The 18,118-nt window shown below is 43.2% G+C and overlaps 2 protein-coding genes across 3 annotated transcripts in view; both read right to left on the reverse strand.

Moving 5' to 3' along the window:
- LOC137371151 (acetylserotonin O-methyltransferase-like) overlaps nucleotides 1–18,118 on the reverse strand; it is a 69,660-nt gene that overhangs the window by 32,269 nt on the left and 19,273 nt on the right. The gene's annotated exons all lie outside the window — the stretch shown is intronic.
- Nucleotides 495–18,118, reverse strand: part of LOC137371150 (A-kinase anchor protein 17A-like) — a 36,892-nt gene continuing 19,268 nt past the window's right edge. The window contains exons 3-6 of one of the 2 annotated variants that reach the window (XM_068033181.1): nucleotides 15,829–15,977; nucleotides 14,205–14,436; nucleotides 8,677–8,796; nucleotides 495–8,064 (exon numbers count right to left, since the gene is read on the reverse strand). In XM_068033181.1, the coding sequence (XP_067889282.1) occupies nucleotides 6,946–8,064; nucleotides 8,677–8,796; nucleotides 14,205–14,436; nucleotides 15,829–15,977 (1,620 nt within the window). In that variant the 3' untranslated portion in view covers nucleotides 495–6,945. The remainder of the gene's footprint in view (nucleotides 8,065–8,676; nucleotides 8,797–14,204; nucleotides 14,437–15,828; nucleotides 15,978–18,118) is intronic. The other variant, XM_068033182.1, reaches the window with a different exon arrangement.

Genomic DNA, 18,118 nt, shown 5'->3' on the forward strand with positions numbered 1-18,118 from the left:
TAGGGGTTCAGTAGATGATGTGGTTATGTTACTGGACTAAATGATCTGGAAGACATGAATTTAAATTCAATTAATTAAATTGGGAATAAAAAACTGATTAGTTATGGTGATTATGAAACTACCAGATTGGCATAAAAACCCATCTGGTTCACCAATGCTCTTTAGGGAAGGAAGTCTGGCCTGTATGTGGCATCAGTCCGACAATAATGTGGTTGACTCTCAAGTGCCCTCTGAAATGGCCTAACAAGGCACTCGGTTGTATTCAAGAAAGTGGTTCACTGTTACCTTCAAGAGCAGTTAAGGATGGGCAATAAATACTGGCCTTGCCAACAATACCCACATCGCATGAGCGAATAAAAAGTTCTAATTTGCTGCCTTTACTATGAGCCAAACAAGATGTGAAAGGGAAATAGGACAGGAAGTGGATGCTACACATGAGATAGTGATAATATACACAGTTCATTTTAGATATATGAATTTTAATCAATTAGTACTCTGAACATTTTCAAGATGGTGGCCAATCACATTGGAATAAGAGTTGAAAGTTGTTACACATACTTGGCCTTTCATCTAGGTTTCTCAATTTTAAAAAAGACAAATGAGAAAGACATTCCAAAAAAACATTTGTTTACTGGAGGTTACAAACCATTGACAATCATGTGTGGAAAAAACACAAAATAAATACAAGACAATTTCAAACAAGTTGGTGGAACCAAACAAGAAACATTTGGAATTCGGCAATAGATGGTTAAGAGTCAACTGGAAGCAAAACAGCATTTATTCCCACAGCTTCAAATGAAGAGTTTTATATTGGGCAGAACATGCACAACACTGAAAAAGAGATGTTGCACTACAGCGTTTTGCCAAGGTTGCCATACAAAATAAAAACAGAGAGTTGCTTATTTTTAAAAACTTAATACTCATTATATTATTTTGCTCCCAAAGATTTTCATAGGATATACTACAGAAACAGGCCATTTGGCCCCACCAGTCCATGCCAGGATTATTGAAAACACTTTTAAAGTGTAATCTCTGATGCAACCAGGGACAACTGCCATCAGGAATTTTGTTGTGACCTTCTTGCCCACTAACTGTACCAAATTAACTTTTCTTTTTCTGCACCTTATTTGCTTCAGATTTCTACATGTTCTGAGCCATTTTGACAGATAGTAATATGTAGTTTATTTAAGCTCTTCAGAAATTCCAATAGCGAAACTTCAGAATGATCTAATTAGTTACTGATATTTCTACAGTGCATTTGTGTAAAAGTAAGGATTTTAATGTTTCAAAGCTGTCTAAGGGTGACTTTTTCTTTAATACATGTTTGAAGAATGGAGTTAAACTTATCCACACTGCAGCTCTCTTCATTCTTTGAATGAAGTTGGTCTCCATATACCAGAGGGAAGTAAACAAGAATTACAGCAACTGAAGCACAGGAATTCATCAATTTGGGTGGTGTAGCTGGAGACCAGAGGGACGAGATAGACATTTGTGCTCCATCCCGTCTGACCCACCACACGCAGTAATGGATCTCAGCCATATGGCAATTTTATTTTATTTATTTTGAGGTACAGCACTGAAACAAACCCTTCGGCCCACCGAGTCTGTGCCAACCAAGAACCACCCATTTATACTAACCCTACAGTAATCCCATATTCCCTACCACCTACCTACACTAGGGGCAATTTACAATGGCCAATTTACCTATCACCTGCAAGTCTTTGGCGGTGGGAGGAAACCGGAGCACTCGGCGAAAACCCAAGCGGTCACAGGGAGAACTTGCAAACTCCGCACAGGCAGTACCCAGAATTGAACCCGGGTCCCTGGAGCTGTGAGGCTGCGGTGCTAACCACTGGGCCACTGTGCCGCCCGCAATGGGGAAGTAAACAATTAGAGGGAAAGCTCGAGGAAGTCATTTCGGGTCATTCTTGTAGAGCTTGTGTTGATTTACAGAGAGGCATTGGTAGAATCAAAGCAGCTATAAGAATATGGGTTTGAGAGTGTTTTGATGGATTAGGTATTCCAAGAGTTAAATGACACTGCTTTAATCTGCTGCCTTCTGGTAGGTGCATTACAAGTGCCTTGTTACGGCAAAACTGATTATTGGTAGGACAGAGGGGAAAAGAACAGAGTGAGACTCAACTGTCTACTGCCTTCTCTCTTTCTATGTCTGTGAGAATGCACAAACCTACGCAATTTGTTAAAATGGTATCAAAACAGATCATCTAGTATTTTTCAGCATTAAACTAGATTGCAGGCTAATATTAAAGGTTGCTAATCTATAGGTTTATTACTTTTCTCATCTTTTAGAATTGGCATGTTAAAAATCGAGATTTTATTTTCAGTTGCCAGAAATCAGCAGAAAATCCAAAGCAGTGTATTTTTCCTGAACTTGTAGGGTCTTGCAATGACTAATCCCTCAAAGTACCCTTATAAGCTTATATTGAGATTATTCACCACCTTGGATATGGATGGTATTGGGAGATCAAGATGTAGCAAGGAAAAAATACTTTAAAAAGCTCGCATCTGATCTCAGTTTAGGTCAGTTACCATGGCTGCTCCTTGCAGTTTCAAGTCCCCATGACCATTTGCAGTTCTTCCTGACTAGACGATACTTATACCAATTACATTGCAGGTCCACTTTCTTGATGTTAACACCAGACTCATGGCACATCATCTACCAGTAGTTATTCCAATGATTTTCATATACCATACAATATGTTGCCTATAGAAGTGAAAACTATTAGGGAGAGCGATGATCCACTTTTTAAGTAGCAGAGGTATCTAGAATTGTTTGCTGTAAGCTGAAAAATTTGTGACAAGGTTGACATGGTAATAATAATGATTTAGAAATGTTTGGGGCTACTCCATGGGATCGTCTTGTATACAACAGAAAGCTGAATCATTAGATCACATGGAGACATCAGTTGTAGCAAACCAAAATCTACTGCACCAAATAGTGATTGGCTCACGTTCAGCTCTATTTGTGTAAGATATACATTTTAAAGAGGATGTCCTGCTGGTTTTGGGCCCATTAATGCAGAACTAGAGAGTTTCACTGAAATTATGTTCTCTCAAAATTACACAGTATGAATTAGAAACCAAGTTACTGATGGACATACAGCTGGAATTTAGATACTTTGAAAAAAAATCAGAACTTCAAGTGGCCTAACATACCAGACACACATTTGAAATTAGCACATGCAACACCACTCTCGTAGTCAGCACCAGATTAGCAACCCAAAGCATTCTCAAATGTACTTGCACAATGCCCAAGCCTTCGAATAATGTTTTTTTTTGAGGCTGCAATATGTTCGAAACCATGTGGACTCAGCAACTGGAAGCCAAGAGCAAGAGTTCATTTCATGGTTACCTTAGATGCTAGATCTCCCTTTCTCCTGTAGTAGTTATTCCAGCAGAAAATGCAAACAGCCTCACTCCCAAGTGAACACAACAGGAATTGGATTGGCCATTCCCACTATGCCTTTCCCATTACTCTATCTATAGCGCATGAATGACTATTCATCCTGAGCGATGCCACACAAAGTCATACTTGTCTCTTTTCTTGGCAACGTGCATTGACTCCCAATCCGTCAATTTTGAAATCTAGGTAGAATCTTTTCAAGCCTTCTACAGCCCTATTATCCTGCCCCAATCCTCTGTTCTACCAACTCTAATACACTGCTCCACCCCCAAATTCCTGGCCTACCACTGATAGTAGATTCTTCAACCATCTTTCCGCCATGTTACTTAATCCCCCTAAATCCGCTTTGCTACTTACGTTCCAACCTTCTGAAGCCTCCTTAAAATCTAATTCTGACAGCATGTAGTTAACTCCTTCCTAAATGATGAGGGGCTGTTTCTCCTGGGCAGACAGTCTAGAACTAGGGGTCAGTGTCAGGATAAAGGATCAGCCATTTAGGATTATTAGGAGAAATTCCTTCACTCAGAGGGTTGCAATTCTTTGGAATTTTCTGTTTCAGAGGGCTTTGGATGCTCAGTCGTTGAGTATATTCAAATGGAGATCGACAGATTTTTGGGCACCAAGGGAATCAAGTGAGGGATATAGGGATAGGGCAGGCAAGTGGATTTGAGGTAAAGATTAGCCATGACCTTACTTAGTGGAACAGTAATCACCAGTAATTTGTTCCTTGATGCCAAAATCAACACTAGGATTGCCAAGGCTGCAGCTGAGAAGACGAGTGCGGACCAACAGCAAACTAACCGAAAATACAGAGCTCCGCGCGTACCAGACTTGCGTTCTCAGCACCCTCCTTTCTAGCAGTGAAGCAGCAATAACTTATGCAAGCCAAGAAAAGCAGATGAACAGCTTCCATCTCTGCTGTCTCAAACGGATACTGGGCATCTCCAGAAAGACAGAGTGCCAAAAATAGAAGTACACCAGTGTGCAGGGATCCCCAGCAGTGTCTCCTTTGGCTGGGTCATGTGTGCCAAATGGATGACAGCACATCCCCAAAGACATGATCTACGGCGAGCTTGCTATTGGCATAAGACCAAAAGGTCACCTACGTCTGTAATACAAAGATGTCTGCAAGCGAGAACTCAAGCTGACTGGGATTACAGTCGATACATGGGAAGTCCTTGCTGCTGACCGGAGTGCCTGGAGACAAGCAGTCAGGAAGGGCGTGAAAAAAGCAGAGGACAAAAGAAATGAAAGAGTGCCCGGTGGAAGGGATGGCCACTCATGAGATGCCCTCTACAGCCACAACAGGCAATGTTCAACTCAGAAGTGACATACACCCCGGGCGCAGTCTTGAGACAGATGTCATTACTATTACTAATGGCAGAGAAAGCTCGAAGGACTCTTTGGTCGACCCCTGCTCCTATTTATGTTATTAATTTTCATTGGGTCCTCCAATTGTGAAATGACTCGAGACTGTTAAAGGTTTTTATGAAGAATATTCCTGTTAATGGAAAGTAAAAAAAATTCAGTAATTTGAATTAAGTGATTTCAATAACAGCACTGGAGTCGTTTTTGCACAATTTCAATTTGAATTAACATAACTCAAATTAAGCAACTATGAGTTCAGATGAGACTATAAATAAAAGTTTTGGTTTCTCATGAGTACATGAGTCTGTGAACTCTGCAGATAGTTTTCACATTCCACTATTGATGAAGCCAAGAAAACAAATGTCAATCTTGCCATCAGGCAGATTCAGCATACAGATATCAATATGCCGTACAGTGGGAGGCAGGGGAACATCAAATTGCACTTAAAACTGATGTAACTCAAATTTGCGCAATAAACTTGTGCAATATTCTTAATTCACCAAGTATTCTGGGGTTAGGCAAGTGGCTTTCCTTGGGGTAAAGTTAGCTTTAAGATAGCACATGTGCTAGAGAGAATTCTCTGGCAGACGGAGACACCATGATTGACCAGTCAGCCTGGCTCACTGGTGGGCCTTGCAGAGGTGATCAGTTTTCTCGACACTGGAATTCTTCTTAGCCGGTACCAGATAACTGCAATGAAATACTCTAATGAACAAAGTAGTCACAGCTGCACATTATGTGCAAGATGCATAGCTGCTTTTCAAGAGTTCAGCCACATAGTCTTGCATCATGCGCAGAACTGCTTTGGTCACAACACAAAAGATGTGCCCAAACGCTGGGTGTTTCAGGCTTCTACTGTACTAAACAGATGCAATAGGCTTCTAGGACATCACCTGGCAATGTCCCTTTCATGGAGATGATCTGGAGTTTTCCCAAACCATGTGAAGTTACAGAACTATGGATTCACTAGAAGTGTTGATAAAAGCTGACGAACCAGGGTCCCCATCAAGCCTGTCTATTCCGAAACACCATTTTTTCCTCTCAACATCCACTATCCCAAAAGAAAAATCAGAAAAGTTTGCATCGGAAACCTCAGAACATTTCCCGGTTTCTTTGACTTTGTGATGGGCAGTCCTTATAGGCATTAAATTTGTTAAAGTGCATTTTGCTCTATAAAGGATCCAAATCAACCTCTACACCTTCCCATTGCAGCCTCTTCTTCCAATTCAACTTCAGGAGGTTGCCCATGCACGAATGGGTCTTCGTTGGGGCTACTATATCATCCAGGGGGTGGCCAAACTATTATGATCAAGTCGACAACTGGCAGTAATGCCTACTGAAGGAAGTCAGGGAAGTTAGAACTCGTAGTTTTTGTGAGGAGTTGCAGGTCCTCCAATCATAAAATTCTAGCACCAATATTACCAAAGAGAAGCTCCAAATATCAGCTTCCAAAAATTCCAAGAACAAAGTCTCTTGAAACAAGCATTTCATGATGCTCCCGTTGCATATTTAGAATATCCACGGTATGTGGTGTACAACCAATGAGGAACTGCATTTTAAAATGTGGGTAGAGTATGTCATGGCTAGCAGTACGTGACATGATAAACCTCTCTATGTATAGCACTGACAAATTCACCAGGAGATGATTGGCATAACCAACTGCTCGCCACAACATATTCATTATATGCATTTCCTTAATTCTGCCTTACAATAATAATCAGCAGTCAAAACATAAAAAATTGTTGCATACATTAAAAAGTGTTTTGGGGAAATTATTAGGAAATGTAGTATTGAAAACAACAATCATTTTATATGTTAAACAATGGTGTAATCATGCCCAGGCTCCAAGAAGTATAGTGCCTTCTGGTGGTGCCAAACATTAGAATCCAATTTTCAGTATCTTTTGATTGTTTGCTTTCCTATGTTTCTCCCCTTTCCACCAGAAATAGGACACTCCTTCAACATAAACTTTCTAAAGAGAGTAATATTTGTCTTCCTGTCTAAATTTGAATTGTTACACTGGGAATTTGGTATGGTTATGTTTGCTAACTGAGCTGTTCTCGAGAGATGTGTGAACCACTGAATTGACTTTGTTGTTGACTCTGCTGCTCTGGTGTCACCTGTGATGATAGCCAGCCACGTGGCGGGCTGGACTACCTCCGATGACGGCTGTGTCCTTTGCTGGATTCCCTGTAATGACTGTGCTCCCTGCTCGAGTCTCTACAGTGGCGGCTGCGCTCCTTGCTCGAGCTTTTCCGACAACGGTTCCGCTCGCCACTCGATCCACGACGGCGCCGGCTCCGCTCCCTGCTCGGATTCCGCTGGCGGCTCCGCTCCCTGCTGGAGCGCTGCTGGACACGGGCCTGCTCCCTGCTCGTGTCCCTCCGGTACCGCTTCCGCTCACGGCTCACGTCTCGCCGGCTGCGGCTCTGCTCATTGCTGGAGTCTCGCCAGTTGCGGCTCTGCTCCCTACTTGAGTCCCTACCATGCCGGGCACTATCCTTTCTTGAGCGGCCCTGGTGTCGGCTCCATTCCCTTTGATGGCAGCTGCCATCACTACTCGAGTCCCTCCAGTTTCTACTATGTTCGCTGCTTGTACTGCTTTTACGGGAATTGCGTACCCTGTTCAAGTCCTTTTGGATTTGGTTGCTTTCAACATTGATGGGCTTGGTTTTAAGCTCTTTTTCTTCATGGCTGGGGCCATTTTGATATTTACTTTTTTTACTACAGCACTCTGGCAGAGAACACCCTTGAATATTCGCTACCTCAGTTATGCGCTGTTCATTCTGGACACACTTGCACACTTGAAGAGCAGCAGTGCTTATATCACTTTGTGCTTGCATCTGGTCCAACTCACTGGTGACTCTTTCAGGTGCATCTGGCTTCCCATTTATGTCCTGAACAAGCGACACTTTCTTGGCATGAGCAAGAGTACCAGGGCATGCAGGCTGATTGGCAGAAGCCTGCACAGAGGTGAGGGTGGCTGTTCCCAACACTGGACACACACTCACAGTTGACTTCACGGCTATCTGGTCTCCGGGACATGACTTTGGCTCCACTCTGACCTGCTGGCTCTCACCTTCTTCCTTTCGCTTCAGGTTTTCCAGCAGTTTCTCCCTCAATTCCTTCTCCTTCTGCTGGAGTTCTACAACTCGCTCTTTCTCCTCCTCCACCCGCCTGAGCTCGGCCTCTTGTTGACGACGCTTTTCTTCCATTTGATGCAGCCGGGCTGCTTCTGCTTCACGTGCCTCCAGTTCCTGCTGTTTCCCAACCTGCGGACAGCAGCCACAGTGAATAAAAGTTAAATGAAAACAGTCGCTTTGAAAACGAAAAAGTCGCAAATTTTGTAAAAAAAAAAGTCCTTTCAAATGTCACAAAAGGCTTATGAAAATAATTCAAGTATAAAAATAATGACAATATTTCTATTTTTGACCTCCCAGATGTTTTGGTGAATGAAACTTCTAAGCATCAAGCACTTTCAGATCGTGTACAGTCTTACTCTTATTATTCAATGTTACTTCAATTCAATGTTACTTCTTGTGTTAAACTTTGTATTATTCAGTAATTCAAATCGAGCAATTGGAATAAAACACAAGTGGCTTTTTTCGTGCAACACCAATTATCAAGCAATTCACATTATAAGACAATGAAGTAAGAGGAGTAAACTTGTAGCATGAATTAAATGTTACAAAAATTGTTTGCTAACCCATCCTAATATTATGTTTCAACCCTGGGGCAAATCACTATAATTCCAAGTAGTGATATGCTGGTGGACAGTTCTAATTTGCAGAATTACAAAATTATTATAGCACAGGAGAGTGGCCATTCGGCCCATCGTATCTGCACTGGCTCTCTGAAACAGCAACTTACTTCGTGCCACTCACCAGCCTTCTCCCCTGCACCTTCTTCCTTTTCAGATAACAATCCAATTCCCTCTTGAATTCCTCGAGTGAACCTGCCTCCACCACACTCTCAAACAGTGAATTCCAGATCCCAACCACTCGCTGTGTGAAAAAAAATTCCATGTCGCCATTGCTTCTTTTGCCAATTACTTTAAATCTGTGCCCCCTTCTTCTCGATCCTTCTACCAATGTGAACAGTTTTTCCCTATCTACTTTCCATAGACCCAAGATGTTGAGCACCTCTATTAAATCTCCTCTCAATCTTCTCTTCTCCGAGGAAAACAGTCCCAATTTCTCCTATCTACCTATATAATTGAAGTTCTTCATCCCTGGAACCATTCTCAAATCTTTTCTGCACTCTCTCAAATGCCTTCACATCTTTCCTAAAGTGTGGCGCCCAGAACTGGATGCAATACTCCAGTTGAGGCCAAACCAGTTTTCTATGCAAGTTTAACAAATTCCTTACTTTTGTACTCTATGCCCCTATTAATGAAGTTCAGGATGCTGTATGTTCTATTAATGTGCTCTCAAGCTGTCCTGCCACCTTCAATGATTTATGCACATATACACCCAGGTCCCTCTACTCCTGAACCCCATTTAGAATTGCACCCTTTATTTTATATTGTCTCTCTGCATTCTTCCTACCAAAATGAATGACTTCGCACTTCTCTGCATTAAATTACATCTGCCCATTCCACCAACCTGCCTGTGTCATTTTGAAGTTCTACACCATCCTCCTCACAGCTCACAATGTTTCACATCATCTGCAAAGTAAGTTTCAAAGTACCATAAAGCAAGTTTCTTTAAGAAATATTTCTCCATCTCCCAGCACCCACTTCTTGTTAAATCAAATTTAAGCAGCGGCCCAGCCATGATTTATTTATTTAGAGATACAGCACTGAAACAGGCCCTTCAGCCCACTGAGTCTGTGCCGACCATCAACCACCCATTTATACTAATCCTACATTAATCCCATATTCCTACCACATCTCCACCTTCCCTCAATTCCCCTACCACCTACCTATACCAGGGGCAATTTACAATGGCAAATTTACCTATCAACCTGCAAGTCTTTGGCTGTGGGAGGAAACCGGAGCACCCGACGACAGGGAGTACTTGCAAACTCCAGTTGTAAGCAAGAGTCATTTCCAGCACTTACTGTTTTTATTAAAAACAAGCTGGTTCAGGGCAATGCACTCTGCAAAGACTGAGCTACAATTAGAAATAGGGCGACTCAAGCAGTGGAGGAGAGGAGACTGGAGGGAAAAGGGCAAAGCATGTCCATGGATGGATGTCGAAGACAGAGATGTTCAGAAAGCTGTCAGCCTCGAAGCACCGTCTTAATATACTTCTGTTGAAAGCACTGACTCCTTGACTGGAGTACAATTCCTTCACTGCTGAACATACTCCAGAACTTAGCACAGCTATCCATTATATAACTGAGAGGCAGCAAGCCATTTGGCTGCAGAAGTACGACAGGTCAGCCTTCTTCTGTAACTCCTCAATCTCCACAACAATCAAACCTGGATGATTTGCTAATCCCTACCGGAAGGATACTGAGACTAGCTGCAGTGGGAGGAGGTGGCGTAGTGGTACTGTCACTGGACTAGTAATCCAGAGTCCTTAGCTAATGCTCTTGGGACATGGGTGCGAATCCTACCACGGCAGACAGTGAAATTTGAATTCAAGTATTATATCTGGAATTAAAAGCTAGTGTAATGGTGACCATGAAACCATTGTCAATTATTGTAAAAACCCATCTGGTTCACGAATATCCTTTAGGGAAGAAAATCTGCCATCCTTACCCGATCTGGCCTACATGCAACTCCAGACCCATAGCAATGTGGTTAACTCTTAACTGCCCTCTGAAATGGCCTGGCAAGCCACTTAATTGTCAAGGACAATTAGGAATGGGCAATAAATGCTGGTCTTGACAGCAACGCCCACATCCCATAAAAGAATAAAAAAAACTTTCACCAAACAGACTGAAGGCGGCTCACCAAATTCTTCTCATGGGCAACTAGGGATGGGCAATAAATACTGGTCTCGTCAGCAACACCACTACATTTTCAAGAATTACTCACTAGGTAAACTCACTGAACTGACAGGAGAGCTGCAATGGCATTTTCATATGAATAATTTTAACACAAACTCATTCTTTCCATACCGGCAGCAATAGAGACTTCTGTCCAAGAACAGACTTTTCTTGAAATTTTTGGGTTATTTCTCAACCTTTTACACTTTGAAAATACTGGCGTTGAAGGTCTACGTAAAATTAGTTGATCCTCTGCACATGAAGGGAAAATCCTTGGTGAAAAGTCGAAGGGAGTGGCCATTGCCTCATGCTCAGCTATACAACAATCTCCTTTAGGTGAGGAGCCCGGGAGAATACTGGGACTGTGCTGGCCTGGCAACATTCCCAGTTTTTGTTTGTTGTAATTTCACAGAACTGTTATCACAGTAAAGAAAAATGAAGAATCCACACATTCTTGAATGTGTTCATCTCCTCCGAAAGGTTAAGGACTTGCTGAAAATGGTTCAGCCTACTAGTTCAGCATTCATACTGAGCAGCCATAATTTGGTGATCCTGTCTCCTTTGTGCTTTGCGAATTTATGATACAGTGCTTCCAAAATCAACCAGTGCCATCCATGGCAAAATAGTGCACTTAAAAAAAATGTTTTCTTTTACAATATCATGTGCTATTGGTATAGTTGCCATCCCAATAAAAAAAATCCCTGGAAATGTCTACCCATTACCGTGTGTTTTTTAAACTCTTCATGGGATGGGAGTGTCATTATTTGTCCGTGAGAAGGTGGTGGTGAGCCACCTTCTTGAACCGCTTAAGTCAATGTGGGGTAGCTTCACCCACAGTGCTGTTAGGGAGTTCCAGGATTTTGACCCAGTGACAGTGAAGGAACAGTAATATAGTTCCATGTTAGGACAGTGTATGGCTTGGAAGGGAACTTGCAAGTGGTGGTGTTCCCATGCATCTGCTGCCCTTGTCCTTGTAGAAGTTATGGGTTTGAAAGGTACTGCCAAAGGAGGCTTGGCGAGTTGCTGCAGTACTTCTGTGCACTGGCGGTGGAGGGAGTGAATGGTTAAGGTGGTAAATGGGGTGCCAATCACGCGAACTGCTTTGTCATGGATGGCGTTGAACTTCTTGAGTGTTGTTGGAGCTGCGCCCATCTCCAACAAGAGAGCCCCCTGAATCTCTTGCCCAAAACTTTCAATCTGTTTTCCCTCGTCCTTGTACCATTTGTTAATGGAAACAGTTTATCCTTGTCTAACTTATCAAAGCCTGTCATAATCTTATACAGTTCTACTAAACCTCCCTCAATCTCCTTTGTCTTAAGTAGAACAAACCCAGCTTCTCGAACCTAACCATGTAAATAAAACCCCCATCCCTGGAACCATTCTGATAAATCTCCTCTGTACCCTCTCAAAGGCCCTCACATCCTTCCTCATGTGTGGTGACCAGAATTGGACACAATACTCCAACCAGAACTTTATAAAGGTTCAGCATAACTTCCTTGCTTTTGTACTCAATGCCTTTCTTCATAAAGTTCAAGACCCTATATGCCTTACCAACCACTCTCTCAATATGTCCCACCACCTTCAAAGATCTATGCACATGCACCTCCAGGTCCCTCTGTTCCTGGACACTCTTTCGAACAGTGCCATTAAGTATATATCGCCTCCCCCTACTCCTTCTGTCAAAACGCATCATCTCACACTTGTCAGTATTAAATTCCATCTGCCACCTGTCTGCTCATTCTGCTAGCCTATCTATGTCCTATTGCAGGTGGTTCATATCATTCTCACTGTTTGCCTCACCTCCAAGTTTGGTTTTGTCAGCAAATTTTACAGAATCAAGCTGGGTAGATGGAATTAAGATACAGATCAAGATTGGGGCGGCACAGTGGCGCAATGGTTAGCACCACAGCCTCACAGCTCCAGCGACCCGGGTGCGATTCTGGGTACTGCCTGTGCGGAGTTTGCAACTTCTCCCTGTGACCGCGTGGGTTTCCTCCCACAGCCAAAGACTTGCAGGTTGATAGGTAAATTGGCCATTATAAATTGCCCCTAGTATAGGTAGGTGGTAGGGGAATTGAGGGAAGGTGGGGATATGATGGGGTAATGGGATTAATGTAGGATTAGTACAAATGGGGTGGTTGATGGTCGGCACAGACTCAGTGGACCGAAGGGCCTGTTTCAGTGCTGTATCTCTAAATAAATAAATATCAGCCATAATCTAAAAAGACTTGCATTTATATGGTACCTTTCATGACCTCAGCACATCGCGAAGCATTTTACAGCCAATTTTGTTTTCATTCGTTCATGGGATGTGGACTCTGCTGGCTAGCCCAGCATTTGTTACCCATCCCTAAATGCCCTGGAGAAGGTGGTGGTAAGCTGCCTTCTTGAACTGCTACAGTCCTTGGGGTGTAGGTACACCCACAGCGCTGTAAGGGAGTTCCAGAATTTTGGCCCAGCGACAGTGAAGTAATGGTGATATAGCTCCAAGTCAGGATTGTCTGTGCCTTGGAGGGGAACTTGCAGGTATCGGTGTTCCCATGCATCTGCTGCCCTTGTCCTTCTAGGTGGTAGAGGTCATGGATTTGGAAGGTGCTGTAGATGGCGCTGCTGCCTCTGTGCGTCAGTGGTGAGTGAATGATAAAGGTGCTGTATGGGGTGCCAATCGCGCGAGCTACTTTGTCCTGGATGGTGTCAAGCTTCTCGAGTGGTGTTGGAGCTGCACCCATCCAGGCAGGTGGAGAGTATTCCATCACACTCCTGACTTGTGCCTTGTAGATGGTGGACAGGCTTTGGGAAGACAGGTGGTGAGTTACTCACTGCAGAATTCCTAGCCTCTGACCTGCTCTTGTAACTACAGTATTTATGCGGCTGGTTCAGTTCAGTTTCTGGTCAATGGTAACACCCAGGATGTTGATACTGGGGGATTCAGCGATAGTAATGTCATGAACATCAAGGGGAGATGGTTAGATTCTCTCTTGTTTGAGATGGTCATTGCCTGGCACTTGTGTGGCACAAATGCAACTTGCCACTTATCAGCCCAAGTCTGAATGTTGCTGCTTCTGGACACAGGCTGCTTCAGTATCTGAGTCGTCGCGAATGGTGAACATTGTGCAATAATCCCAGCGAGCATCCCCACTTTTGACCTTATGATGGAGGGAAGGTCATTGATGAAATAGCTGAAGATAGTTGGGCCTAAGATACTACCCTGAGGAACTCCTGCAGTGAATCCTGGGACTGAGATGAGCATTTCTGAAGTGTAGTCACAGGCTCCAGGGACTGCACAGTCTACTCCTGTTCCTTTATTCAGAGCACCAGATGAGAAGCGTTTTCAGGGATGGCAACACAACCTCAAGGCCCTGGCAACTTACATAAGACTACAGAGACCTGGTAGCTGTAAACAATGTACAATATCACCAGCCATCTATGTGCATCATCTTAACCTGCTGATTTGGCAGAACTTGCACTGTCTCACCTTGGCTCTGCTGAGCAGCTCTGCAATAAGTCGGATGGACTGCAGGTTCCTCTGAGCCAACAGGAGTTTTCTTTCCTCCAGAGCGATTTTCTCCTGCAGCCTTTTCTGCTCCTCCCTTTGCAGTTTCCGCATATTACGTCGCTCCTCGCGCTCCTTCTGCTTCTGTTCCCTCTTTCTAACTTTTTCTTCTCTCTTCTTCTCTCGCTCCTGCTCTTCTAACTCTCTCTGCTTTCTGGGGAAAAACAGTAAAGAATCCAATTAGCAGCAGCAAATTCTACAATTTTGGAAAAGTTAAGACATCATGTTGGCTGACGGATTGACAAATATTAGGGTCTGAGGTGAACGAAGTGGGACTTCTACATTTGGATTAAATACTTGAGATAAAATGTCTCGGTCAATGGCAAATTCAAGTTATTACCTTTTATTGTTAAATGGGATTATATCCATCATTGAACTTACTAAAGGTATTGAACACAACATACTGCAGTCAATGCTGCATGTAGTCTTGTGTCCTTTAATAGTGCAGGACTCCTACAACTCATGTAAGGTCAATGAAGGTAATGCTTATCTATATGGCTCATTGGGTGTAAAAAAAACTTATAAACACATTTTAAATGGGTCCAGGCCTACACTAGACAAATGTCATACTACACTGCATATATCCGTTCACTAATATCACCAACCGTAATCTCTAGGCTAGAGTGAATTCTAAAGTGGTTGAGTGAGATTGTGATTCTTGAAAGGAAAATGTTTAGTTAAATTAGTTAAGCTAAGGAAAGATAAAGCTACAGGGCCCAACGGAATACACGAGAGGAGATGGTCAATGATGCATTAAACTGAATATAGGTGCATTCTGGAGAACTGGATGACAGGTAGAGATTTAAGAGATGTTGACCCAAAGGTGACAAATATTCAAATCAGAATGATGAGGAACTAGAAAGGAATGGTGGTCCCATGATATTGCTTCCCTTGCCCTTCTCTGGAGCAGACGACATGGGGCTGAAAGATACTATCAAAGTAAGAAATTTCAAATGGCATGCCTTTATTCAGTGGAGTAACTGTAGTTAACAACGCTACGTGAAGAAAGTTTATAATCAGGAGCTGTAGATTTTGTCTCCACGCTTTACAAATTTAATGCATCTCATTTCCCCATGAAGGAAATGAGGAGATATGTTGTTGAAAAATACATTGAAGGACTTAGAGTAGACGGATTCCCTAATAAAACCAATCCGAGTTGGCTCCACCTTATGCCAAGTCAGATGGAATGATGGATGTGGTAGAGAACCTATGACATTGATTAATTGTAACCTGAGTGGCCAGGAGCAGAACGTAAGTAGATGGGGGAATTTCAGCTGCAGTCAGCTCAATTCAGCCATTTGTCAAATGGCAACCGCTGCAGGAGAATTACCCAGTGGTTAATTCATTTATTTAGTATATTTTCCGGCTATTAGTGATGTAATACTATTAACCCAATTAAATTGTGTCACACCTTTAGAATTGGTGTATATTTAAAAGATAATCTCCCTCACGCTGGAGCGAGTGTCAGACCTCATATCCCTTTGTGTGTATCTGGTGGAAAATCTTGCTATTTAAAAGCTGACTTCATCCAGTCAAGCCAACATACCTTTCTTCCTCCTTTCTTCGCTCTTCTTCCTCTTTCTCCCGACGTTTCTGCTCTTCTCGTTGCAGCTCCAGCTCCTGCAGCTTCTGTCTCTCCATTTGTCTCCTCCTGATAGACGCATCACTCAGGTGCTTTGTTGTGTCAAATGTCACCTGAAATACAAGAATTACTTTTGAACACTTTTACAACCCTGCTTTATTTTCTTCCTTTTGGAGTACAGACTCACTTTCTCTGCAGCCTTTTGCTACTTCAGCCAAGTGTTCATTATTCATCACTGGGCCAATACAATGGGGCTAACAATGCAACACCCAACACCTTTTTCATGGACATGCATTGGGCACCAACTCACTGCATCATCAACTACAAAGGCCTGATGTCTACTCCACATCTGATGTCCTTGCATATCCCAATGCAACCAGCTAGCATACAAAGCTCATTAAGGCCCCAAAATGTTATGGCTAATAGGGGACCTCCCAATGATGCAACCAGAGCAACTATTCCAAACAGATGCCGAAGGGGAAAGTGAGCAGAGAAAAACCTTCTTGGCTCAAGGTGGCCCTTAGCTTGAAATAAGGTCAACCTTCTCTACCCACTCTTGCTTTCGCATGGTACCCTCCAATGGCTAAAGAAAGGGGTTACCATGACCAAGCGCTACATTGACCAATAGAAAAATAGCCAGCTGAACCCACATGATATATAGCGAATGATATGGCAAGAGCGCCAACAGTACCCTCAACTTATGTACATGAAAGGACCTCAAATTATGGTTAGCACTGCAGGAGCAGTAGTCCCAATTAGAATAGTTTCATAATTCTGAATACTTCTTAATCTTTCCTCTGCCAGTTAATACAGTCTTGTCTCCTAATGCCCTCTCCTAGCTCATCTTGTCCATGAGACCCAAATCCTGCTCCCTCGGCCCTATTCTCATTGAGCTGATCATCCAACTTCCCCTCCTAGTCCCCAGGTTAGCTGATGTTGTTAATGATTCTCTTCAGATGTTGCATCTCTCTCCTTTAAATCTTCCATCTCAAGAACCAACACTGGACCCCACCATCTTTGAAAACTGCCCCATCTCCAACCTCCCTTTGTTCTCCAAAGTCCTTGAATGTTGCGTCACCTCCCAAATCTGTGCCCATCTTTCCCAAACCTCCATGTTTAAGTCCCTCCGATCAGGTTTCCAACCTTGCCACAGTACCAAAACAGCTCTTATCAAGGTCACAAATGACAACCTATGTGACTGTGACAAAGGTAAACTATTCCTCCTTGTCCTTCTCGACCTATCTGCAGCCTTTGACATGGCTGACCACGCCATCCTCCTCCAACGCCTCTCCATAGTCTGGTTGGGTGGGACTACTCTCACATGGCTCTATTCCTATATATCTAATCATAGCTGGAGTATAACTTGCAATGGCTTTTCTTCCTGCTCCTACACAGTGACCTCTGGTGTCCCTCAAGGATCTGTCCGTGGCCCCCTCCAATTTCTCATCTACATGCAGCCCCTCGACGACATCATTCAAAAATAGTGTCAGTTTTCGCATGTACACTGTCGACACCCAGCTCTACTTCGCCACCACCTCTCAACTCCTCCACTGTTGCTAAATTATCAGACTGCTTATCTGATTAGCAGAAATTTCCTCCACTTAAGTATTGTTTTTGGTCCTGTTCTAAATTCCATTCCCTAGCTACCAACTCCATCCCTCTCCCTGGCAAGAGTCTGAGACTAAACCGGTCTGTTTGCAACCTTGGTGTCATATTTGACCAAGGTGAGCTTCTGACCACATATTTGCACCATTATTAAAACCACGTATTTCCACCTCCATAACATTAACTGACCGCCCCATCTCCCCATCTGCTGCTGAAACCCTCATTTATGCCTTTGTTTCCTCTAAACGGGACTATTCCATCGAACGAATGGCTGGTTTCCCACATTCTACTCACCATAAACTTGAGCTCTGCTAAGCTATCTTAAATCATACCAAGTCCGATTCCCCCATCACCCCTGTGCTCGCTGACCTACATTGGCTCCTGGTCAAGCAACGCCTGATTTTAAGTTCTTATCCTTGTTTTCAAATCTCTCCATGGCCTTGCCCACTAGTCCCACATCTCTGTCATCTCCTCCAGCCACAAATCTCCGAGATATGTGCGCTCCTCTAATTCTGGCCTCTTAAGCATTGCTGATTTTCATCACACCATATTGTTGGCCACACCTTCAGTTGTGTAAGACGTAAGCTCTGGAGTATCCTCGCTTCACCTCACTTTCCTCTTTTAAGATGCTCCTTAAAGCCTACCTCTT

Source organism: Heterodontus francisci, chromosome 6, assembly GCF_036365525.1.
Source record: "Heterodontus francisci isolate sHetFra1 chromosome 6, sHetFra1.hap1, whole genome shotgun sequence".
NCBI classification, from domain to species: Eukaryota; Metazoa; Chordata; class Chondrichthyes; order Heterodontiformes; family Heterodontidae; genus Heterodontus; species Heterodontus francisci.